Below are 25,594 nucleotides of genomic sequence, written 5' to 3' on the forward strand. Positions count from 1 at the left end.
ATTGATAAGTGGCTCAACATTACTTTGTTTTCTTCTCATGAGGATAATGTCATGCCCTCCACTGAATGTCAGCATTTTCTTTCCATTGCAGTTCAAATGCTGTGGCAGCAATAGTTCTGCTGATTGGCAGCACAGTGTCTATATCCTGTCTGTAGAGTCCAGTGGCCGAGTGGTACCAGATAGCTGCTGTAAAACAATCACCTTCAAATGTGGGAAGAGGGATCATCCATCTAACATTTACAAGGTGGAGGTAAAATGTCATTTTGACGGTCTGGGTTTTTTCCTATTGTTTGTTGAACAAAGCATAAATGACATTATCTTACAGAAAAATGAAGGGATGGAAACTGATGGATGTATCAGTAATAATTGCACTTTTATGATGACTTGTGTGGTGGTCTGTGACCACTCAGTCCTTAAGGTGCCTGCAAGAGTTATGCTCTATTTTATGTCTGGTTCCAACGGCCTGTGCATAACCATAAGAGCTTCCCAGTGCCCAGCTCAGACTCTGTTGAACCCAGCCCTTATAGGCACAGTCCTCAGTGGTACATTTTTACCTTCCAAAACTTAATAACTAGAACACTTAAAAACCAACAGTAACACAACACACAAATACTTTTTAACCAACCTAATAACTAAACTGTTAAGAATGCTCAGTTAGACTTTGAGGTGCTCAGCGCAGTCACTTGAACCTACACGGCTCCCCTATAACATCAGCACTACTGCTGTCAGAAGGTGGCAGGTTGTTCCAAGTCCTGGAACTCCGTGGTCTCAAACTGCTGTGGTTGTTGCCTGTCTGAGACCCTCTTGATTCAAATGTCAGGCTCTGTGCCTCTTATCTCCCTCCCTTCTGGGATTTGAAGAAGGCGTCACTTATTCCTCTGTAGGATGTGTCCGAATGGGCTGATGACCTCATACAACCATGGGGCTACATCTCTAGACACCACTGCTGCTTGCGACTCTTGTTTCCATCATAGATATTTACAGCATCATTTTCATGAAGTGGCAGCTCCGGGTCATAGAATGTGCAGCTCTATGTGCTATTTTTGCTTGATTCTGACTTGTGCTCCATGTGCCTTTCTGCCTCAGATCACTTTTCTTGCTGTATTTTGGATTCTCTATCATGTCTGTAGTGTCAAAGCACCATCCATGCTCTACAAGCTTCATTCCAGTTCAGGTGACTTCTGTTGCTTGGTCAATTATAGTTGTTTTGTCAAGGGTTAATTCTGGATTTCCCAATAGTCTCTCTCTAAGTTTTTTTGTTCTAGATCCCAATTGCAATCTGTTTTTTTTTTTTTTTAATCAGGGACTCAGACCCCCCCTCCGCGCCTCAAGAAATTGCAAGATTGGCTTTTCAGCCTTAGATCATGTACAAAGTCTTCTATGGTTTCACGTTTGTTTTACACTATTGTTTAAAAACATCTCTTGAGAGACAAGGTGGGAGAAGTAATATCTTTTATTGGACCAGCTTCTGTTGATGAGAGAGACAAGTTTCAAGTTTACACAGAGCTCTTCTTCTTGAAGGTTTATCTCTTTCACCAACAGAAGTTTGTCCAATAAAAGATATTACCTCACCCACCTTGTCTCTCTTATATCCTGGGGCCAACAAAGCTACAACAACACTGTATAAAAACCTCTCTCTCATGTGATTCATTTTTCAGTGGAGTGCAGTAATCCTCACATTTCTGTAATACAATTTCATAATTAACCTCCTCTGCCTGAGTTAACTGAAAACTGTTAAATGCATAAAGTGCTTCAGGGACGCCCTCATTTCTGACAATAGCTACCTTCTGACTGTTTTCTCTTTTGCTAGCATCCATTACTTTGCAGATTCAGAGTGAAGCATTGTGTGAACCTTTTCCAGTTGTTTCCCACATTTTGAAGGAGTTTCACTCCGATGGGGTTTTTAAGTGCTCCGTTCTTCAATACAGGGTATTTCTTAGGGTACCAGAAGTATACAGGGACTGTTATGTTCGGTGCTTGCAAAAGATCTGCTTTATTCTGTGATCGGTTCCATCTGGCCGTGCATAACACAAGAGCTTCACAGCACTTCACCCACACTCTGTCTTGGGAAGCTCAGCCCTAGAGCTTACCACAACTTCCATCTGAAGATCTCAAATGGAATTGCAAACAGCAATTAATGGAGTGTTGGAGCATCTCTAAATAAATTATTAGTCTAAAACATTAAAAATGGGTTTTAAATGAGCTAATGTTGATAACTGTCAACAATGTGTAGTACATACCTGCCACACCACTTGCAAAACCAGAGCACCTAGAAGCTAAGGGCCTCATAAATCTTACATTGCCCACGTAATAAACACATTATTCTTAACGACGATATACATTTATCACAATCTTAACCTTGACCTATGGATTGTTGAGAATTTTATTTCCTATCTTTGCAATCTTGATTTTGATATTTTAATATGTTCTTTTAAAAGTGTCACATATCTAGTTGAGCTAGCCTCTTGGACGCTCACGGACAGCTCTGAGGTGATGCTCCTCACTGGAACCCATCTGCTTTAAGCCTCCATAGTCTAAACAGAGTCCAGGCATTGTCCAAGTCTTGGAATCTCTAGGCACACTCTTAGGGTGCAGATCCCTCTGAGAGCTGAGACCCTGCGGTCCAACTGCCTAACCCTTGGGACCAGTGTTGACCCCTCAAACTCTCTTGTAGCTTAAATACACCTTTCCCAGAACTCCAGACATGTGGGTGCTCTGGTGGTACAGTTTACTTCTTCAGGGGCGCACAGACAGACTTTGCACAGGATTCTAAAATACCATGGCTCTTAACAACATGGCATACATGCTTCTGTATGAAATTCCCTGTCTCAGTTCCTTGCCATTCTGGAGAGTTCTTTGGGCTGATCACAGTCCTTGGGATGCCCAGGATCCTTCGCCTGCAGCTGTATGACTTCTCTTCAAAAACACAGCGCTTTCTCTACCCAAGCTTTGTCTCTCAGACCTTTGCTGGTCAGCAGTGTAGATCAGGTCATCCTACCCCACCCTCTCTACAAAAGCCTGCCCATCTCTTCCCTCTTCTGCCCAAAGCTTCCTATTCCTATCTCATAGAGTCTTTTGAGGTTATGTATCTCCCTACCAACATGTTGTTCCTTTGTTCTGCTGTTGGTGTTTTCCACTCACCCAATGCCAAATCCCTGCAGACAAGGAAGAGGAAAGCTTGAGCTAATCCATTGAATAGGTGGCCATTAACCTCTAACAATTCACCATTGTAGTGATTCAGTCTTGTCAGCAAATGTTGGATTCCACATCTGCATATAGTTATTCCATGGTACAACAATTCCATAACAACATAGCATAGACCGGATTCACAAGTAATACAGATAAATCCCCGAAATCGTCACATCAGGATATGGCTAATAGGGAAATAACAGTTAATAGAGATCAAGAGATGATACATAAAAGGTTTGCTATAGTCGGTCCAAGGCATTTCAATCTGCGTACCCAAAAGTGGAGGCATCCACAATCAGTGTCCACTGTTGACAATTCTGGACATAGTACACGGTCCTGCTCAGTGGAGGAAAAAAATCCCATTGCCATCAATGGGGGCAGAATTTGGCCCATGGCGGCAACAAAAACTGTAACTAACAATCCATCTTCTTCTCAAATTGCTGGTGCATGAGTTCTCAAGGAGCTTTGAAGAAATAGTAAATTGCTTCTTTTCACATCAGAGGGAAGAAAAGAAACAGGAAACAGGTCAACATTTCAAACTGGGATTTTTGTTACTGAACTGTAACTCAAATGTTGTGTTGGATTTCGTTCAAACTTTGCACCAATGTTCGTCTTTGCTTTCAGAGTCAATCTGGCCATTTTCAGGCCAAACCCATTTCCCAAGCCATTCTGATGGGAGAGAGGGGACAAAAACTGGATTTTATAATGGCAGTTGGTTGCAAACTTAACTATGGAGATGCTACTTCCCATCCATAATAAGTATGATTATCCCCAGCAGGGCCGGCTCCAGGCACCAGCATTCCAAGCTGGTGCTTGGGGCGGCATTCTGCAAGGGGTGGCAGTCCCTGTTGTTTTGCCCCCAAACAGTGCGCCAAATTGCTGCCAAGGATGGTGGGGGCACTCCGTGTGCCCTTAGGGCACCATGCACATTTCCGCGGTGGTGGCAGTTCAGCATCAGCTTCTATGTTTAGCTGTCCAGGGCAGCTTCAGCTAAACATAGAAGCTGCTGCCGAATTGCCGCCGCGGAAACGCGCCTGCTGCCCTAAGGGCACACGGACTGCCCCTGCCGCCCCCGGCGGCAATTCGGTGCGCTGCTTGGGGCTGCGAAAACTGTAGAGCCGGCCCTGATCCCCAGGAACTGGAAAACGTACTGGTTACCTACTAGCCAAAAGATTAAACCTATGGGCAAGGGGCTGATCCGAAAGCTGGGTATGAGAGAGGCCACTAGCAAAGTCCAGGGATAACAACCTGGTGAGAAGCTCATCCCTGCAGTTGCTAGACAGGGGAAGAAGAGTGCTTGGATTCCTGCTAGCAGGTTCTGGAATCTTCTACAGGGCTCCCTCAGCCTCTACCTAGTAGATGTCTGCTAAATTTGGAGCTCCTATCTGCAAGATGAGAGATGCCGTTCTTTGTCCTGTCATCAGAACCTCCTCACTGCTGACTTGAGTCTATACTACTCTCCCCTCCCCGCTCTCATCACATACTCATTTTTTTCCCCTTTCAGCTTGCCTCAGGTGTAACTCCAGTCTCTGCCTCTGTTGCTGCCTGTAGCTTAGCCAAGCAGCAGTGTGAAATGGTCATGCTTTTTGTTAGTTCTGCCCACAGGAGTCTCGAACAGCTGATGCGAACCTGACCAGTCATGTTCCTTTCACTTGGTGGCCAGCAGCCAGGAGAGACACTGGGGCTGTCTGTCAGTGAACCAATGAAGAGCACGCTGCATTGGGTTATAGGTTACCATAAAAACTGTAAGGGTTAGAAACATCTTTTCTTAATAAAAACTCAAATACAGCAATTGATGGCTTACCTCCTCCCTACTTCCCAGAGGAAACTTCTTGCACTAGCTGGACTATTTTTCAAGACATGATTCTACACGGTTTAGAGATGGTATGGTGAGGATCAGTAGCTTCCCCAGTGCCACTCAGTGTGTCAGTTGAGGAGATAGGGATAGAGCCCATGGGCCAAAATTTTCAGACCAATGTGCAAAATGTTGGACTCCCAAATCCATATTTAGGCTCCCAAATAAAAATGTCCTGATTTTCAGGCATGCTTAGTACTTGCATCTCCCATTACCTTAATCAGCAATTCTGAAAATCAGGCCACTTTATATTTAAGATTCTGAACAAGGATTTGGGAGTCTAACTTTAGGCACGTGGCTTTGAAAATTTTGGGAAAGAGTTCACTCCTAGTCCTGTGCTCTGCCCATTAGTCCACACATCCTCCCCAGCTATACAGCACTGACTAGCGAATGAACAAGTACCAAGAAACCTCCTTGTGGATCAGACTCGGGCTTTTTGAAGTGATATTAAAGAAACCTAGCTACAGATCTTTTTAAAGCATCTCCTTAGAAGTCTTTTTATGAATGTTGGCCAGATGCTTCAGAGATATTCATGCTTCAGTCTTTGCTTGCAGGCTAGAAATTCAACTGATCTTAAATTCAGTGCCAATATTTGCAGTTGTTTAATGATAAACATGAGAGAGCCAATAAAGGGACTTGAAAGTATTAAAGTCTAGGCTGCTTTGGGTTTTTTTTGTAAAGTCCCTGCTGTACTTTGCATTGACGGAAGCAAAGAAAATTACATAACTACCTCCTGGGGTAGAGTTTCTCTTTCTTTTAACACCAAAAGCACTCTCTGTTTCACACTGCTGCTTTCTCTGGCACAGTGTGTTACATCCAACAGCAGAAACTAATTTTAAAACTTGATTCTTTGCTCAGAAGCCCTTTAAAACTCTGAAGGCATCATTCTTCCTAAGCTTTTCTCTGCTTCAGTGTATTGCACTGATCATATATTTTATCTCCGTGTGTATAAATATTTTATATTGGTTTTGCATTACAAGTGGCAACAGAAAAATACAATACTGTGCATTCTACAAAGTACAGTGTCACTTTATAACCATTCCTGTTAATACACATTCAGTTTATACTTGCTTCCAGAACTAATGGATGAAAACCTATTTCCAAAACACTGGAGAAGAAAAAAATGGAAGTCTATAGCATACTGATTGACACTGACAGATAAGCACTTTAAAAAGTTACCGTAATGGATGTGCTTCTCTGGGTGGGGGAGAGTTGGCCAATCAAAATTCAGTTCTCATTAGTTTATATCACCCTCAGTCCAGAAGCTGCTTTAAGACTATTCCACCCAATCGTAGAGATGGTGTCAGTTCTAGATTTGGTATCACAGCAGTTGTCAATCATTCACATTACATGTGCCTATGTTTCAGTTCACTATGATGTATAAAGAAGGACTCATGGGTTTTTTACAAAAAAATATAAATAGAAAGGGGATATTTCTGCTAATTTTTTGTCTCAGAAATATCAGGAACGTCAAGTCTGCTCTTCCCTGTTTCTTGCTGGAGGGCTTCTTCAAGGAATCAGAGAATTGAACTGGTAGGTTGGGAGCTATCTCAGCCTTTAGTCAATAGAGTGGGTATATTAAATCTTTACTGAAGAGAACTTTTCTCTCAACTGTTTTTCAGGCATTTGAGTTAAATGAATTTAAAATGAACAAAACATAGAATATAAAACAGCTTGAGTAAAAGTCAATTCTCTGCTGAAGCGCTTAGTTTGCACATTCTTAGTGTCTTTAATGCCTTAATTCTACCTCAGGGCAGGGACTTTGTGTTTTGGGTTTGCACAGTGCCTAGCACAGTGGAGTCTTGGGCCATGCCTGGGTCCCGTAAGTGCAATCTCAGTGCAAATAATAATAAATGAAGGTTCTGCCAGTCAAAGCATGCCCTCAGCGACACCAGTGCAAAACCATTAGCTTCAGGTGTCACTGATTGGAATTGAGTTGATGGGAAAGAATAGACTCCAGCTCCCTCTCTCCAAGCTGTGTTGGCTGTGCAGGAACTAATGCAAACAAAAATGCAGTAAATTCCTAACATCTGCTGACTTGAGTGAAAAATTATTCTAAATATACACTTAGAGGAGATCTGTTAATTAGGAAAGTGTCATTTTTACGCAGTCATTCTTCTCTTTTTCTCTCCAGCATGTATGCTGTAAAATGAGCTCTGCCGTTTCCAGTTTTTATTATCACACAGTTGCTGGGGAACATTCAGCTCTCAGCCTTTGTTCTGTTGTTACTAGCATGGAATGCCACAGCTCTGCTTGCAGTGGATGTTCCAAATAAGCTTACTAGAACGTCACTAACGAGAAAGTGGGTTTGAAGGTACAAAATAGCATAATCTCCATGGCAGGGAGAGTTCCAACCAGTTGCTGGCTCTATCTGGCAACCGCTAGCATTATAGATTTAGCAAGAAGCTGTCCATTCTGACCATTTTCAATAATGAAAATGACATCCAGTGTGGAATGAAAGTGTGTTTGCCTCAGTTAAAGTATTTGGAACAAGTTCCTGACATGCCTGCAATATTTTGTATTCAGTATGCATGCAGAGATGTTGCAGGGAAAAGTGAGTAGATTTTTGACACTTTGCTAATAGAGTAATTGGCAATATTTTGCCTCTCCCCGTGGAAAGGCATCAAAAAGCCTATGACCTCTAAACAAGCCAAAAATGGCTTCACTGGGGTTTTGATCCTTCTTTCAGTAGTGTTGTGCCTCCCCAGAGATTCTTGTCAGTGCGTAGTTCTCTGGTGAACATCATGGGTGGGGTTTTCCACACGTTTGATCCAGGCTCTTGCAGATGCCTGTGCTTCTGTGGACTACCACTCCATTCAACCCTTTTTCTGTATCTGTCTCAATATGTACTAATCTGTCAGAAATCTCAGTTGAGTGCCACCCCTCCCCCCGACTGCTGTAGGGAACTCAACTGCTGGGTCCCTAAGTGTTTTAAATCTGGAACCTGAAGAGAGCCCAGCCACTGCCCCATTCTTGGGATCCCTAGGCACATTCTCAGGGTGAAGACCCTCTGTCGAGTACCCCTTCCTAAAAGCTGGAACCTGCTGTCCAGCTGCCCCCCTGCTGGACCCAGTAATGACCCTTCAGACTCCCCCATAGCTTAAGCACACCCTCTCCTAGACACCCACAAAGACATGAGCCATTTAACTCCCCCAGGATGCCCCTGGTAACAGTGGCAGATTTAAAGTTAGTGAGGCCCTGTACTCAGCTTCATTTTTGGGGCCACTCCTTGGGATCCAGCCAACAAAAAGAACATTCTCTCTTATCTCCCCCCCGCCTCATTTTTCATTCTTTTTTCTTCATCATCCTCCTATAAGTAATAGGAAGTAAATGAAAATAAAGTGAGGTACCTTGATTGTTTTTGTTGTCTAACTTATTTTTCCACAGACCACTTGAAAACTATTGTAAAGCACTTTAGATAGAACTTTATTAAAAAAATGTAAAAAATCATTAGGATGCAGGAAGGGGCTTAGGGCTGGTAGTGCAGGGTCTGAGAGGATGTTAGGGTGCAGGAGCAGGTTGGGGGTTGAGGTGCAGGGTCTGGTGAGGAGTTAGGGTGCTGGAAGGGACTTAGGGTGCTGGGGCAGGGGGTTGGGGTGTGGAGCACTTACCTGGGGCAGCTCCCGTTTGGTGCAAGGGGTGCAGGTGGGGCTGTGGGGGGGGGGTGCAGGACTCATGGGTGGGAGTGTGTGAAGGGGTGCAGGAGTCAGGGAGGGCAGGAGGTTGGGGGTGTGTGAAGGGGTGCAGGAGTCAGGGCTGGGAATATGTGAGGGGTGTGCAGGAGGGGGCTCGGCTGGGGGTGCAGGGTCTGGGAGGGAGTTAGAGTGCAGGAGTAGGCTGGGGGTTGGGGTGCAGGGTCTGGCCAGGAGTTAGGATAGAGGAGGCGGCTCAGGGTTGGAGCAGGAGGTTGGGATGTGGAGAGCTTAGCTGGGGCAACTCCCATTTGGTGCGAGGAGTGCAAGTGGTAATGTGTGTGTGTGTGTGCAGGAGCTACCGTTCGGTGCTCTGGGTGGGGGTGAGGACGTGGGGGGGATTCAGAAGTCAGGGCATAGGGTGGGGGTGTGCTGGGTATGTATGGGGGGTGCAGGAGTCAGGGATAACAGGGACTGGGGATGTTTGAGGGGGGTGCAGGAGTCAGGGCAGGGGGCTGGGGGTGTGGGCTGGGGTCGTGAGGGTGTTCCCGGCTCCCAGCAGGGGGCTGGGCGGTGTATGTGTAGGGGGAGTGCGGGGGCTCCGCCTTTGCTCCACCCTGCTCCAATTCCACCCCCTTCCCCAAGGCCCAGCTGCCACCGCCTCCTCCTCCTTCCCCTAGCAGGCTGTGGCCCCATTCTTCCCCCTCCCTCTCCCTCCCAGAGCAACCTGAGCGCTGGCAAACAGCTGTTTGGCAGCAGGGGAAGCGCTGGGAGGGAGGGGCAGGAACGTGGCACGCTCAGGGAAGAGGCGGGAGCTTGGCTGCCGGTGAGGGCAGAGCCTGCAGCAGGAGCCTCAGGAGTCAGCAGGACCAAGCTTCTACCTGGGGCCCCCTGTCGTTGGGGGGCCTCATGTCAGGGCACCCTGTGTTTTTCTGTAAATCTGCCTCTGCCTGGTAAGTGTAAAACCTGTAACACACACAGACGCTTTGCTTAGAGCCTAGCATGTGGTGATTTTTTAACAGCACAAAACACACACAACCATACAAAATAATAAACTCCCTATAAAGCACACACTGAGTCACAAAGATGCTATGACCACTAGGCAGGTAGCAATCTGCAAATCCCAAAACCAAGACTTACAAAGGGGATTCAATTTTGAGCATGCAGTTGACTGTTTGCAGAGTTAAAAACCATCACAATAAACAGAACTGACCCTCCCTGGCTTTACCGTCAGTGTGGAATTCCCACCCCGCCCCCCCCCCCATCCTGGGTTTGTTTTCCTCTTGATTTTAAGGCTATAGGCTGTAAATCTATACACACTAAAAAGCTTTAATTTCCTGTCTGTAACAACTATAAAAGCTGTGTATGAGAGGGAGGAAGTGGGGTATAAATCCTGCCTACATTGTTGAATTATCCCTCATAGTAAACACAATGATTTTGCTTACAGGGAGGATGCATTACTAAACTGGAACAGTTCCTAGCAGATCACCTTTTGATAATGGGAGCTGTTGGCATAGGAGTAGCTTGTCTTCAGGTAAGTCCCACACTGGGTTATTGTTCCAACTCACTGGACCCTCCAGTCTAAGGAGTACCTTTTTAACTAAAATTTCCTACCATCTCTATAGCCCTACTAGCAGTGGCCTCAGGAAAAGCACTAGTGTAGACCAGCCAGTGTTTTAACCAATGTGCCATCGTCTATGGTCAAAGCAGGTCTTTGACACCATTGATTGGAATCCCAGAAGCACCAGCACGTTGTCTACACTTCATGTTACCTCTGGTGAAGCTGAATAGGTAGCAGCAGCAGCAGGAAATTTGAGGAAAATAAGTCTAGCATACACAAGGTCTGAGTGTGCTTTTCTGTCATTTGTTCCTTGGAACCAGTGCTATTGTTTCACTTACACCTGAGATCATCTGGATTTACATGTAAGGCTCACATCTTTAAATTGTGTGATCTTAGTCTAATAGCTGATATCTGCAGCTGAGCTTGGCATAAATAGGAGATACAAGGATTTCCAATTTGGGACCTCTGGCTGATGCCATATAGGCTTCTCCCAATGCTGATCTGGCCTATAGTTTCTTCTAACAGTGTGTGCCTGGTTTTTTTTCTTTTTATTAAATGATAAATCAGGCAGTGAGCTTAGAACAGAAATTTTCTGACGGAGTGGCTTTTAAGGCCGGCTTAAGCCACTTCTGAGTTTGTTTGTTTTTTTTTAAAGAGTGAGCAGATACAGTAGCAGAGATTTCTCTAGGAAAAGAAGCATGTGTGGTTGACTACCAGAGAACAGGTCAATATGACAGACAGTTCCTTCAGTCTCCATGTGTTTGGAGGATGGATGATAGTCTTGAACAAAATATCATTTTTATAGATGGGAGGTTCCTTGGCGAGCTCATTTCCTGTCTCTGGATGGGAAAGTTTGTTTGGAAAACAAGCTTCCCCAGCCTTCTCTGTGAATGGAACAATTAAGTGAAACGGAGGGAGAATAACATCATTTCAGACCTCTAGGGATAGCACCAGTTTACACTATTCAAGTGGCAAGTAGCTATATTATCTTAAAAAATAAGAAAGCTGTCTGGGATGAGCTATAGTGGAAATGAGGCAGCAATGTTCTTTTATCCTCTTAATTTACCTTTTTCCTCACAACTTGCCCCAAGGTCACACAGTAAGTCTCTGACTCCTGGGAACAGAACCTAGACTTTTTGTTTTTTTCATGGATGCATGTATTCCAAGGCCAGAAGGGGACCATTTTGATCCTCTAGTCTGATCTCCTGTATAACACAGGCCATAGGACTTCCCTAACAGAATTCCTTTTGAACTGGAGCATATCATTAAAAAATAAAACCAATTCCAACTCCATTTTCAAATTTCAAGTAATGATGATCTACCAAAACCCTCTATAAATTGTTTCAATGGTTAGTGACCCTCCCTCTTAAAAATCTATACCTTATTTTCAGTCTGAATGTGTCTAGCTTCAACTTCAAGCCACTGGGTCATATTATACCTCTGTCTGCTAGACTGAGAAGCCCATTATCAAATATGTGTTTCCTGTGTAGGTAATTTTAGACTGTGATCCGGTCACCCCTTAATACTCTTCAGCTAACTAGATGGAGCTCCTTGAGTCAATCACCATAAGGCATGGTTTTCCGTCTCTCTGTCTTGTGTTTTAACCACTAGACAATGCTGCTCCCTTTGAAAATGTTTTTTCCCTTCTGGAACATTGGTGTTAGACTCCATTTCTCTCAGGTTCTTATAGCAGAGCAACATGCACTTTTCTGCTCAAAGGTCTAGTAAAGCTTTCCTTTTATGTTTCACAAGCTGGAAACTCAGCAGAGGAAAAAAAAGCCAGGGAGTTTTAGGTCTCCCTTAGATCTAAGATATTTGTAGAGATCAGGGGAAAATCAGAAATTCCATGTGAACCCTGGAACAGCTAATTTAGTATCCGTTGCAGTATAGAGGCCTGTGGCTACTAAGCAGGGACACCTGGGGGTAATTTTTTCCCTTTGGTTCTTTGTTCAGTGCAAGGTTTTACTGATCTTGTGGCGTTAAATGTGCAGAAGTCTTCTCGGATTTATGGAGCTGATCTCAGCACTTTTGATGTAGAAATGATTTCAGATGTGGACATCTCTTGTCCACTCATTGTGACTTTGTCACAATGGAAAATAGGCTTGTTTGTTTCCCTTCTTCAGTGGTTACTAATAGATACTGCTGGTGTCTCACAATACACCTCAGGAAATGGTGCGTAGTCCTGCCCCATCTCTAGTCGTTTTAGCAACTGTGTTAAGGGAAGTAATTCTGATTACTTGTTATTGGAAGAGATGGGAGGATGTATTCCTAATGCCAGCTAAACAACTGCACAGTCCGCTTCCAATGTGGGCACTGTAATGAATGGAAAAGAGAGAGGAAGAATCCGGGTTATTACAGCTTGTCCCTGGAAATCTTCCAGATTCCATAACTGACAAGGAATTGCATCATAGCTCAGCATGATTCTCTTCATTTGGAACTAAGATTAAAAGTATTTCCTATTGAATAGTGGTCTCCAAAAAAAAAATTACAGTAAAATTACAATGGATTTTAGAGTCCAGCAAAAAAGAACCGAAACGTTTTCTCTCCAAGAAAATAAATGTGTCTAACATATCCTAGTCAGGTGGGAAGGACCTACAGAGAGTCTGGCTTTTGAGTTTAGCTTGGTCTTGAATCTCAACAGGCATTCACCCTCCACAGCCATCCTTTTCTTCTTCAGCATCCCAGAGTATTTTACGGAAGGCCCCAGCAGCTCTCTGTCTCTCAGTGACCAGACTGACTAGTGTGTTCTGGTTGCATATATTCTTCAGAAGATTTAGCCTGCTGGGCCCTGTGTTGAAGTCAAAGATAGGGGAGCTATGCATTTGGTTGTCTTTAGGTAGGGGTGGATAATGGGAGAAAGGAAGGTACCCACTGATTCCTCAAACACATTTTAAATAACATATGGTAGCTACATTCAAGCTTATGCTTTTAAAGTAGTTGCTATGGTGCTATTCCCCTAAAGCTATGGCTACACTACACACCACTGGTGGCACCGTATGTGTAGCCTCATGCCACAATGAAAAGCAGGCTGTGGCCATACTATGGTGCATAGCAACATGTTAATGAAAGGCTCTGGCAGGGGGGAGGCAGCAGGGAAGGCTCAGTGCCCCCCATACCAGAGCCTTTCCTCCCTGCTAGAGTCTTACCCAGCTGCAGAGAGAGACTCCAGCGATAGGGAGTTGGCAGAGCCTTTCCCTGTTGCTGACATCTGTCCCTGAGGCAGGAGAATGGCTCCAGCAGCAGGGAGCTGCTGAAGCCTTTCCCCACTGCTGAAGACTTTTCCTTTAGTAAGGAAAGGTTCCAGCAGTAAGGAGACAGCAGGACATTACACTGCTAAAAATAGCAGGTGTAGATGGGAAGGCCTGGCTTGGGCAAGGGGAAAGCCAGGTAGGGTGTATATTCAGGCATATACCTACACCCTTCAGGCATGTTTTTGCTCACCTAAGCTGTGCCTTATGACCTACATTGCTCTTTATATCTGTGCTAGGGGAGCTACATCTGTATGTACACTACACACTGCCAAAAGAAGCCTGCACCCTAAGACTTGAGGGAAAGATGTAGCAGCTTCCCAAGCACAGAATTAATAAACATGCATAACCTTAAAAAAACCCAAACTGTCTCTATGTGTTTGAGATCTTTGTGTGCTCCCATAGCATGATGCTGTGATGCGGGAGCATCACATTTTTTTTCATTAAAATGCATAAATGCAAAATGGGGAGTAACTGGCGTCACGACTGGGACATAGGTGGTCAGACCTAGTGGTGAGAGTGGAAGTTGGGCTCAGTTGGGTGCAGAGGGCAGACCAAGAGCCAGGAGCCAGGCAGAGTCAGAAGACGCAGTCTGGAGTCTCTGACATGCAGAGTCTGAAGCAGAGGCAGGCAGGCAGTCTGGGTTGTTGCTGTGCCAGCTCCCTGTCATGGCTTCCTGGCTTAAGTACTGGTACCACCCGACTGGTACCAGCAAGGAGCTGCCACTCAGGTCCTGCTGGGCAGTACTTCCTACTGAGCCCAGCCAGACAGAGTCCTCCTGCAGGAACCTAGCCTAATGCTCCTGTGGTGATGTGAAGGGGTCAGTGGCCCAGAACTCCCCCGGGGTTCCAGATTCTAGCCCTGCAGGTTCTTACATCATCTATTCCTTCAGACCACCCTTCGGGATAGTGCTTGTCTGGGTGAGCCGCATAGAACTCCTCTACCAGGTCAGGGGCATGGACACAAGTCAGGTTCCCATGTGTGCCCGCTTCAGGGCTGTAACCTACCCAGTCTACCAGCTAGTACAGGTGGCCGCATGTCCATCAAGAATGTCATGCACTTCATATTCCCATGACCCTGGATTTTAACTGGTGGAGGCAGTGGTGTGGTTTGGTCAGAGAAGGGGTTCTCTGTATAGGGCTTCAGAAGGGAAACATGGAAAACGGGGTGTATTTTGTGAGATGGTGGAAGCTGAAGTTTGAAGGTAACCAGATTAATATACTGGCATATTAGGTAGGTTCCCAGGAATTGGTGGTCCAATTTACAGGAGGGTTGCCTGGTCTGGAGGGGTTTGGCAGCAAGCCATACCTTCTGGCCTGCTGTAAACACCAGAGTTTCTTGTCACCAATGGTCATCCAACGTCTTGACCTCTTCTAAGGGCGTGTCTCCACTAGGTCAATTTTATAGACGTCGATCTTTAGCAACCGATTTTATACAGTGGTTTGTGCTTGTCCCCACTAAGCGCATTAGGTCAGCCGAGTGAGTCCTCAATACCGTGGCTAGCATCAACTCACGGAGTGGTGCACTGTTGGTAGCGATCCCACAGTCCCACTGCCCCTCTGAATTCTGGGTTAAGTGCCCAGTGCTTGATGAGGCAAAAACATTGTCACAGGTGGTTTTGGGTACATGTCGTCAGTCTCCCCATCCCCTCTCCCTCCTTGAAAGCAACAGCAAACAATTGTTTCGTGCCTTTTTTCCTGGATTATCAGTGCAGACACCATAGCACAGCAAGCATGGAGTCATCTCAGGTGCACACTGCTTTTGTGAGCATTGCAAACGCGTCACGCATTATCCTGCAGTATGTGCAGACCCTAGTTACGAGCTACCAGCATGAGGATGATTGTGAGGAGGACATAGACACAGATGTTCCTGAAAGCACAGGATGTGGCATTTGGGATCTCATAGCTGCATTGGGGCATGTTGATACAGTGGAATGCCAATTCTGGGCCCAGCAAACAAACACAGATTGGTGGAACCGCATAGCGTTGCAGGTAGGGGATGATTCACAGTGGCTGCAAAACTTTGCATAAGGCCACTTTCCTTGAATGTTGTGAGTTGCTTTCCCCCTCCCTGAAGTGCAGGAATACCAAAATGAGACCTGCCCTGACAGCTGAGAAGTGAGTGGCTATGTGGAAGCTTGGGCACATCTACCGTGTGGGTTGCTGTGATCCAAGTAGCTAAGGCAATCAATAACCTTCGGCTAACAAGGGTAGTGACTCCTGGAAATGTGCAGGTCATAGTGGATGGCTTTGCTGCAGTAGGGTTCCCTAACTATGGTGGGGCAATATACAGAACGCATATCCCTGTCTTCGGACCGGACCACCTTGGCAGCCAGTACATAAACCACAAGGGGTACTTCTCAATGGTGCTGCAAGCACTGGTGGATCACAAGGGACATTTCACCGACATCAAAGTGGGATGGTCAGGAAAGGTGCACAATGCTCACATCTTTCGGCACTCCAGGCTGTTCGAAAAGCTACAAGAAGGGACTTTCTTCCCAGATCAGAAGATTACTGTTGGGGATGTTGAGATGCCAATAGTTACTCCTGGGGACCCAGCCTACTCCTTGCTCCCATGGCTCATGAAGCAGTACACAGGCAGCGTGGACAGCAGTAAGGAGCAGTTCAACTATAGGCTGAGCAAGTGCAGAATGGTGGTAGAATGTGCATTGGATGTTTAAAGGGGCACTGGTACTGTTTGCTGAGTAGATTAGACCTCAGCACAACCAGTATTCCCATTGTTATTGCTGCTTGGTGTGTGCTCCATAATATCTGTGACAGTAAGGGGGAGACATTTATGGTGGGGTGGGAGGTTGAGGCAAATCGTCTGATGGCCAATTTTGAACAGCCTGGCACCGTGGCAATTCAAAAAGCACACTGAGACACGCTGCACATCAGAGAGGCTTTGAAAAACAGTTTTATGACTGCCCAAGCTACAGTGTGACAGTTGCGTGTGTTTGTCCTTGATGCAAAGTCACCCCCTTTGGTGAATGTACTTCCTTGTAAGCCAATCCCCCTATCCCACCTTCAACCACAGCTGGCACAGAAAATAAAGTCCCTAGTGTTCTGAATCCATTCATTCTTTATTTATTAGAGATCACTGAAAACCTTGAGTAGTAAAAGATAGCTTGGGTGGGGTGGGGGAGGAGTGAAGGATAAGGCCTTATTGCCTATTGTAGCCACACTACAAATCAAAACTGTTTGAAGACAGCCTCATCTTGCTTGGGCCATCCCCTGGAGTTGAGTGGCTGATTGCCTGAAGCCTCCCCCGCCATGTTCTTGGGTGTCTGGGTGAGGAGGATATGGAACTTGGAGAGGAGGGCAAGCAGATATACAATGGATGCAGGGGGAGATCTGTGCTCTTGTTGGCTTTCCTGCAGCTCCACCAGATGCCTCATCATATCCGTTTACTCCCCCATTAGCCTCAGCATCTCCTCCTGCATGTTCTGATCACACTCACTGTATGCTTTCCTGACCTCTGCCACTGAATGCTTCTATGCATTAAGCTGTGCCCTATCAGTGCGAGAGGACTGCATGAGCTCGGAAAACATGTCATTGCAAGTGCATTTTTTTTTTTGGCCTTCTAATCTGCAATAACTTCAGGGACAGAGATGATAGGGGGAGCATAGAAACATTTGCACTTGCTGGGTGATAAAAAGGGAGAGTAAAATTTAAGATGATACATTTCTGAGAACAAAAGGGAGATTATTTCACAGTGAATTAAGCAATTCACAGCTGACAGCACGTGTGTTTTAGGTCACATTTTGCCTTTTATATTGAGTTCCTGCTGGTATGGTGACACATCACACAAGTCTGGGCAACAGAATTCAGTTTCCAGGCAGCCATGGTATGCCAAAGGGTATGCGAGGTTGGCTTCTTCCGCGTTCATAACGTGTGAATGGTTTCAAACTGCAGCGCCTTCCTTTCCCATAACAACCATTGCCGGTTGGGATTTCCGTTTAAAAGGAGGGGTTGCGTTTTTGGGTGGATATGTAGTACACACACCTCCATGTGGCTATTCTCAGGGGTGATCCCTTTTAGCCAAGCACAAACAGCCCAGCACGACCAGGGTCTAATGCACCGGGGATCACCAAACAGGGGATTATTGTTCCCTTACAAAAATTCCCCTATTTCAAGCACGTGACCATGAATGATATCACTCTCCTGAGGCTGACAGATAGAAAGATAACACAGAAAGATAACGACCAAATGTTGCATGAATGTGACCAAAATCCAGGATCATTCGCTGCCATGCTGTGTGCTGCAATGATTCCAGACTACTTGCTACTGGCTTGGTGTGGTAAAGTGTCCTACCGTGAAGGACAAAATAAAGCACCCTCTCCAGAAACCTTCTGGAAAGGCTTTCAGAGTACCTCCAGGATAGCTTCATGGAGATGTCCCTGGAAGATTCCTGCTCCATCCCCAGACACATTAACAGACTTTTCCAGTAGCTGTACTGGCTGTGAATGCATCCCAATTATTCAGGGCAAATCAAACATTAAACACAATTGCTTTTAACCCCTTGTAGAGGAGCGGACTCACCCCTGCGGTGCCTCCTGCTGGTTTGTTCCGGGAATTAGGCCATTCCAGCTTCGGAGCACCCTCTGCAGGCCAGTAATCCACCTGTCCTCTGGCCCCTCTGTCCCTCCCTGGATCTGGTGCCCTTTTACCTGGGGTGCTGCCCCCTGGCAGTAACCCCTCAGTCTTAGGATCTCCTCTCCCCAAGGAACCCCCACCCACTATCCCCACATCGCCTCAGTATATAGCTACTGCCAGTCATTGTTTAGCCCTGGGGCAGACTGCAGTATCAGCCTACTCATCACTGGCAAGGTTGGGTTTGGATCTGCTGCCTTTGCCTACCCCGGGGCTGCCCTCTGCAACCCCCAGTACTTGTTGGCCTTCTGCTAGGCCGCAGCCTGGGGCTTTCCAAGCTGGAGCTCCCTAGCTCCTCTGCATTTCTCCAGCCCTGCTCCACTCAGGTACCCTGTCTCTAGCTTTCTGCAGCCAGGCCCATCTCCCTCTACAGTCAGAAAGAGACTCCCCTGGGCCTCTGGCTCACAGTCTTTTATAGGGACCAGCTGGGCCTAATTGGGGCTTGGCCACAGCTGAGCTTACCTTCTCTAATCAGCCCAGGCTTTCCTTCCCAACCTCAGCCCTCTCCCAGGGCTCTTCCAGGCACCGAAGGACAGGAGCAGGGGACCACCCTGCTACATCCCTGTAGTGTAGTTACAAATGCGCACTCACCAGAGGTGCCTTCTCCACCTTCAGGGTCGGGGAACAATTCGTCCTGGGAGGGTATTGGCTCCAGGGTGATGAAAAAGTCCTGGCTGCCAGGGAGAACAGATTCTCCGCTTGCCTGCTGCGCATTCTCCTCCTCCTCTTCCTCATCCACATCCACAGAATCCTCCTCCCTGTTGCATGAGATTCCCCCCTTGCAGGTGTCCACGGACAGTGGTGGGGTAGTGGTAGGGTCCCCCCCTAGAATGCCATGCAGCTGATCATAGAAGCAGTATATGTGGGGCTCTGACCCGGTGTGACCATTTGCCTCCTTTGTCTTTTGGTAGGCTTGCCTGAGCTCCTTAACTTTCATGCAGCACTGCTGTGTGTCCCTGTTGTAGCGTCTGTCCACCATGCCCTATGCAATTTTGGAATATATATTAGCATTTCTTCTGCTGGATCGGAGTTCGGCCTGTATAGATTCTTCTCCCCATACAGCAATGAGATCCAGTGTCTCCCTTTCGGTCCAGGCTGGAGCTCAGTTGCAATTCTTGGGGGACTGCATGGTCACCTGTCCTGCTGAGCTCACCTCGCTGACCAAACAGGAAATGAAATTCAAAATTTCCCGGCGTTTTCCTGTGTACTTGGCTAGTGCTGTCCAGACTAGTCACAGTGGCACACTCTGGGATAGCCCTTGGAGGCCAGTACAATCGAACTGCATCTGCACTACCCCAAATTTGACCCAGCAAGGTTGATTTTAGCGCTACTCCTCTCTCCAGGGAGGAGTACAGAAGTCAATTTTAAGAGCCCTTTAGGTCGATGGAATGGGTTGGTTATGTAGAGCAGTGGTTCTCAAACTAGGGCCACCGCTTGTTCAGGGAAAGCCCCTGGTGGGCCGGGCTGGTTTGTTTACCTGCCACGTCCACAGGTTTGGCCAATTGCGGCTCCCACTGGCTGCAGTTCGCCGCTCCAGGTTAATGGGGGTTGCGGGAGGTGGCACGGGCCGAGGGACCTTCCTGCAGCTCTAGTTTGAGAACCACTGGTGGAGTAGCATTCATTTTAAAATTGACCTAACACGGCTAAATTCGACCTAACCCTGTAGTGTAGACCAGGCCTTGGAGAGTGGGTTCTGTTTCTGAGAGTGACACCTGTCTCCCTTACACTCAGACAGCTGGCTCCCCTATGCAAATACCTGCAGCCCCTCACTGTCAACATCTTTCAGTAAGGCGGGATGGAGTAGCTGGTGGTGCAGATCCTGCTCTAAAATACCACTTACGCCCTACGATGAGGATGTCAAGCCAAATAAAGAATGCCTTAAAATAAGTCTTGCTGGGGCAGGTGGGGCTTGTCAGCTTTGGCAGGCAGCTCACTCAGGAGAGGAGAAACTCCAATTTGGACAGCCGACCTGTAAAGCTCATCCAACGGATATACTCCTGTGAATTGGTGGCCATGTCACATATATCCCAGAGGGGTAGGGCATTCCCTGCAAACAACATATATCATGCTGGCCTGACTGTGGTAACTGGGCAAGGGCCGCTGAAGTTAAAGAAGCAAGTGAGTGAGCGGATGAAGCTCAGATGTGGAGCATACACACACTGACTGGAAAGAAGAAGGAGCTATCTGAGATCCTAAAGAGAAGAAGAGTAAATGTGGCGTGTGTATAAGAGACCAGATGGAAAGACTGAAGAGCCGAGGTGCTGGAGGAGGGTTACAAAATCTACTACTCAGGGAATTCAAACACCCTCCTTGCCCCTCAACAGTGTTGGAGTTATTCTAGATGAAACCCGGCAGAGTCACGTGGTAGAGGTTACCAGACGCTTGGGCCAAATGATGTGTTCAAATCTGCTGGGAAGAGGTAATATCCATATAGTGAGTGATTATGCATCACAGGTATGAGAAGGTTAAAAAAGGAGGTTTTTTTGATGAGTTGCTGTGCCTTATTGGAAACATACCATCCAACAAGAAGATAATTATCCAGAACAGATCTAAATGCACACAGATCAGATGTAACTGTGAAAGCTGGATATGAAATAGTCCATGAAGAGCATGACATTGGAACCAGAAACTCGAAGTGTGGGAGGGGAGGGAAAGGCCCTACAGACTTATCTGGCACTGGACTTAGTGATCATAAAGTGAACATACTTTCAGAAGAAGGAAATCCATATCATAACTTATGCCAGTGAAGGACACAAGACCTAAGTTCCCCCTAAGCTGTGCAGCCACCTATTAAGTCCCGTGCAGGGGCTCAGACTGCAGCGGGGAGAAATGCCTCTCCCCCATCCCAGATCTGCCATGCTGGGGAGAGACACCTCTCCCCACCGGCCCCAACACAGACCTGTCCTGGACTTGCCACGGCTGGGGGAAAAGCACTCCTCTCCCGGCCCCAACCCAGCCCCAGCATGGACCTGCTGCAGCCAGGGAAAAGGTGTCTCTCCCTACCCCACCCCCAGCCCAAGTGCTGCTGGAGGGAGTCCTCTCTCCCCACCATAGCCCCCGGGCAGTGTTCACCCCAAACCCCTCATCCCTGGCCCCACCCCAGAGCATGCAACTCTAGCCAGAGCCCTCACCCCCCCACACACACCCAAATCGTCTGCCCCATCCCTGAGCCTCTCATCCCTAGTCCCACCCCAGACCCCACACCCCCACCACATCCCAATCCTCTGCCCAAGCCTCCCTCCCATACTCCAAACCCCACCCTCAGCACATGAATTTTGTTATGTGCATCAATATGGTGGTGATGTGTCACACAGGACCTCCATATTGGTGCACATAAGAAAATTCATTCCGTACATGCGTGGGAAAAATTGGAGGGAACACTGGTGGCAAGACTGAAATCTATTTCCCTTTAATAAGAAAAGAGCAATCATGAATAATCAGTTGTAAGGTAACACCCTATGAGTGCACTGGGAGACAGCAGAGACCTCTCCTTTCTGCCTTCAGAATGCAGAGACCTTGGAAGCTCCTGAACTCCTGGGCACCAGAAAGGACTAGGTTGGGGAAATGTAAAGACGGGAATTAAAAACACTTCAAACCAGGAATAATGTGTAGACTTCTTGATGACACACATTGATGTGTGGAGGACAGTTGGTCCAAACTCAAGTTGTCTTTTCTGGAAACAGCACATGAAGTCCTAGGATTGATGAAAGCAGTGCCAAAAAGGATATGAAGGGAAACCTGGTGGTGGAACCTTCAAGTTAAAGAATCTGTTGAGGAGGAAAAAAAATAATGTTCAAAAAATGGCAGGCTATTGGTTTGAGCAGTGATAAGATGGCACATACAGAGGCAAAAAAGGAGTCCAAAGGAAGTGTTGCAACAGCTAAAAATACAGCCTCCTATATAACCGAGTAGGTAGAGGACATGAAGATGAGAATATCATCTATAGACTTGCCAAGGCAAGAGAGAAAATGACAAGGGATGTTAATGTGTTTGCTTATATTACAAATGAATGTTGAATCAATCAACAAAGTTTGGTGTGATTATTTTGAAAGAGTCATGAATCAGAAGAACCCAAGGGAGGAATTAAGAACATGTAAGCCAAACCAGAGCATGACAGATTACATACACAAGACAGAGGTTGCAGAGGCACTTAGGAGAAGCACCTGGGCCCGATGAAGTACCAGTGGGTGTTGTGAAGTCATTGGGAAGGGAAGGCATTACGTGCCTTACAAGTTTGTTCAATTATATTCTTAAGAAAAAAATGCCATGTGAATGGTGTAAAGCTTTGTGGTGCCTATTTTTAAACATAAAGGAGCTAGTACGCTGTGTACTAATTGTCACCCAGTTAAGCTAATGGGACACATTTGAAAGTGTGGGAGAAGTTTATTGAAAAGCATCTGCACAGAATGGTTGAAATTTGGAAGGGTCGGTATGGATTCATGCCAGGAAGGAGCAGGATTGATGCCATATTTGCGCTATGAATCCTCATAGAGAAGTTCAGAGAAAAGAGATGGCAACTGGGTGGTTTTTGTGGACCTGAAAAAGATGCATGGGCACATACCGACAGAACTAGTTTAGTGTAGTTTATGAGAGAGGAGTGCCAGAAGGATATGTCTGTCTTATCTGGGGGATGTATAACAGAATGACTACCATAGCCCAAAATAAATGGAGCTACAAGAGAGAGTTTCCCGTGCACACTAGCCTGCATCAAGGATCAGTGTCCAGCCCGTTTTTGTTTACAGTTGTCATGGATACGATACGTGAGAATATACAAAGGAAGCCACCTCAGAACATGCTGTTCACATAGAGCAATAAGTGGAAGCCTGTGAGACCCTGCCAGCCAACTTTGAGCAGTGGCACCATAGGTTTGAGTGGGTTGGGCCAAGAGTGAACATTAGTAAGATGAGGCTAGGAAAACTGAGGGAGGAAGACTTACCATAAAGGATATCACTGTCAGAGAACTTAACAAGAGTAAAAAAATGTAAATACCTTAGATCAGTGCCCTCCTGAGTGATGACCAACGTCGTATTAAAGCTGTGTGGAACAAATGTGGAAGCTGAACTCTTTTCTCTGGCAAAAAGATGCCAATGCAGTTAAAAGGTAGTGTATAAAATTGTCATTCGACCTTTCTTAATGTACAGAACAGACTTGCCAACCACAATAAAGGAAATCAGGCTGCTCTCCACCACAGAAATGAAGATGTTGAGATGGTCAAATGTTTGGACTCTCCGTGATAGAAAACGAAATGAGGTTCTAAGGGGCCTAACACAGGTTGCTCCAACTGAAGACAAGTCGAGTGAGTCTAGGCTATGTGGGTATGGCCAATATCCAGTGGAGACCAGAAAGCTACATCAGTCGGATGGCACTTGCAATGTCTGTGGATGGAAGATGACCAAGAGGAAGAGCGAAGACTTGGTACACAGACGGCATATCAGTGGACCTCAGAGAGATCAATCTGTATGGCAGCTTGTCATATGATCATGAGTTTTGGAAGAAGGTTATAGAAGTTGCTGACCCCAAATAGGGAAGTGGCAAGAAAGATGATGATGATGCAGCTCCTTGATGCTTCCTGGCTTCCAGTGAGTCAGGGAAGCCCTCCTATAATGGGCACATCTCTTTCTGTAGACATCCTCTGGCTTCCTCAGCCTCAGCCCCTTCTCCAGAATGCTCTAAGCAGCTCCTTTCCCTCTGGTGGTGTTTCTGTTGGTGCTGCCTGAATCAGTGTGGCTTGCATCACCAAGGGAAAACTTCTGCCTTCTCCATTGCTGTAACTTTCTCAGGGGAAATGGGTCTGACTTTCTCTTTCATCCCTTCTGGGGACCAGTCTTCTCAGACAGGATTTACAGGGTTTTATCTAGGCCCCACTTGGAAATCTGTGGCCCCTTTTCCTCAGGCCTGCACCTCATTTCCCTCTCTGCATCTCACTTTTCTCATCCTAGGCTGGCACCTGCCTTCTCTTCCTTGGGCCTCCCTGCTAAAATGCTTGTGGTGGGTGGACAAGGACTACAGTAACTTGTCTAATCATCTGGTAGAAATCCCATTTTCGTCCCTGCTAGGAGATTCAGGGATCACTTGCTGTGACTCATTTTTCTTCCTCAGTCCCAGTCAGGGTCCTCTTTCAACACCTCTCTATCCTCTCCAGAAAATTCCCTCTCTTCTGCCAAATATTCCTTCTCTTGGCATTGAAAGCATAGTGGTGCCATTCACCCCATGTTGCAACAGCTGTTGCAGTTTTTTCCTCCCTGCAACCCAATCTGTGTCCTGATTATTGCTAGTATCTTGGGATGGTCATCTTCCATCCAGGGTTTCCACTCCTCTTGGGAACACAGTCTCAGCACCAGTCCCCTGGAACTCCAAGCAATTCACCTCGCCCAGCCAGCTTGGGGACCCCTGCTTCAGAACCATCATTTTCTTACCAGACTAGAGAGCAGAGCTCTGAGCAGACAGGTGAGCACCAGTTCGAGCATCTTCCGAGTGGAGAGCTATCTCCACCCACTTTGATTGGTTTATCTAGAGGGGAATGAGAGGTCAGCTCCCTATAGGGGAAAAGAAAATGTTCATTAATTTCAGGCAAGCAGAACTACAACCTCTTAGGCTTCCTCCATACCAGCTGACATTTGAGTTTTCTTATGTTCCATCTCTTGGCCATATTTTCTTACTCTTGTTCCCACTTGGTCACCTCCACACCCTCTGTTTGGCACAACCCAGTGGACCTGTCTACTACTGTAGGTCAGAAAGTGATTCAAGCAACTTCTTGACACACAATGCCCCCACCTCACACACACGCTCCCCATGACTCGCTGCTTAATACAACTGTCATTCACTGATGTTGCTAGGCAGAATAGGAGGGGAGTGACTGATGACAAAGGAAAACTGCTTACCAGTATGTCTGTCTGCTGTGGTTTTCTACCTTTCTACATCCAGCCATACTCCTTCCCCTTGGAGAGTGCACTACCTTGGCATTGTCGTACAGTTTTGACTATCTCATGCTGAAGTGGGGAGGCTAACACTTCGATATTAGCTCTGATTCAGTTCTTTTGCCTCCTTGTTTCTTTGTGGTGTAGGTGGAGTCATCCTGCTGTCTGTCATTGCTGTTGCTTGGTAGGGTGGGAGAAAAGAAGATTGTGAAAATCAGTTGCATAGCAGTAATATTCCCTTAACACCAAACACACACACACACGCACACATTAATTCAGTGTTAAACCTGAGATTTTAAATCTTTATAAACCAAGAAATTCAGAGTTCATCTTGTTATGGTAGTTTTAACTCTACCCGTGCCATAGATGCAATGAAGTAGGACAGGAGTCAGCATCGTTTCAGAAGTGGGGTGCCAAGTCTTCATTTATTCACTGTAATTTAAGGTTTCACATGCCAGTAATACATTTTAACATTTTTACAAGGTCTCTCTCTATAAGTCTATATTATATAACTAAACTATTTTTGTATGTAAAGTAAAT

The 25,594-nt window shown here is 46.3% G+C and overlaps 1 protein-coding gene across 4 annotated transcripts in view; it reads left to right on the forward strand.

Annotated features, from left to right (window-relative positions):
* Positions 1–25,594, forward strand: part of TSPAN11 (tetraspanin 11) — a 180,738-nt gene that overhangs the window by 125,848 nt on the left and 29,296 nt on the right. For all 4 annotated transcript variants that reach the window (XM_050966514.1, XM_050966518.1, XM_050966525.1 and 1 more), the window contains 2 exons: positions 92–250; positions 10,124–10,210. In XM_050966514.1, the coding sequence (XP_050822471.1) occupies positions 92–250; positions 10,124–10,210 (246 nt within the window). The remainder of the gene's footprint in view (positions 1–91; positions 251–10,123; positions 10,211–25,594) is intronic.

This window comes from Gopherus flavomarginatus, chromosome 1, assembly GCF_025201925.1.
Source record: "Gopherus flavomarginatus isolate rGopFla2 chromosome 1, rGopFla2.mat.asm, whole genome shotgun sequence".
In the NCBI taxonomy this organism is placed as follows: Eukaryota; Metazoa; Chordata; order Testudines; family Testudinidae; genus Gopherus; species Gopherus flavomarginatus.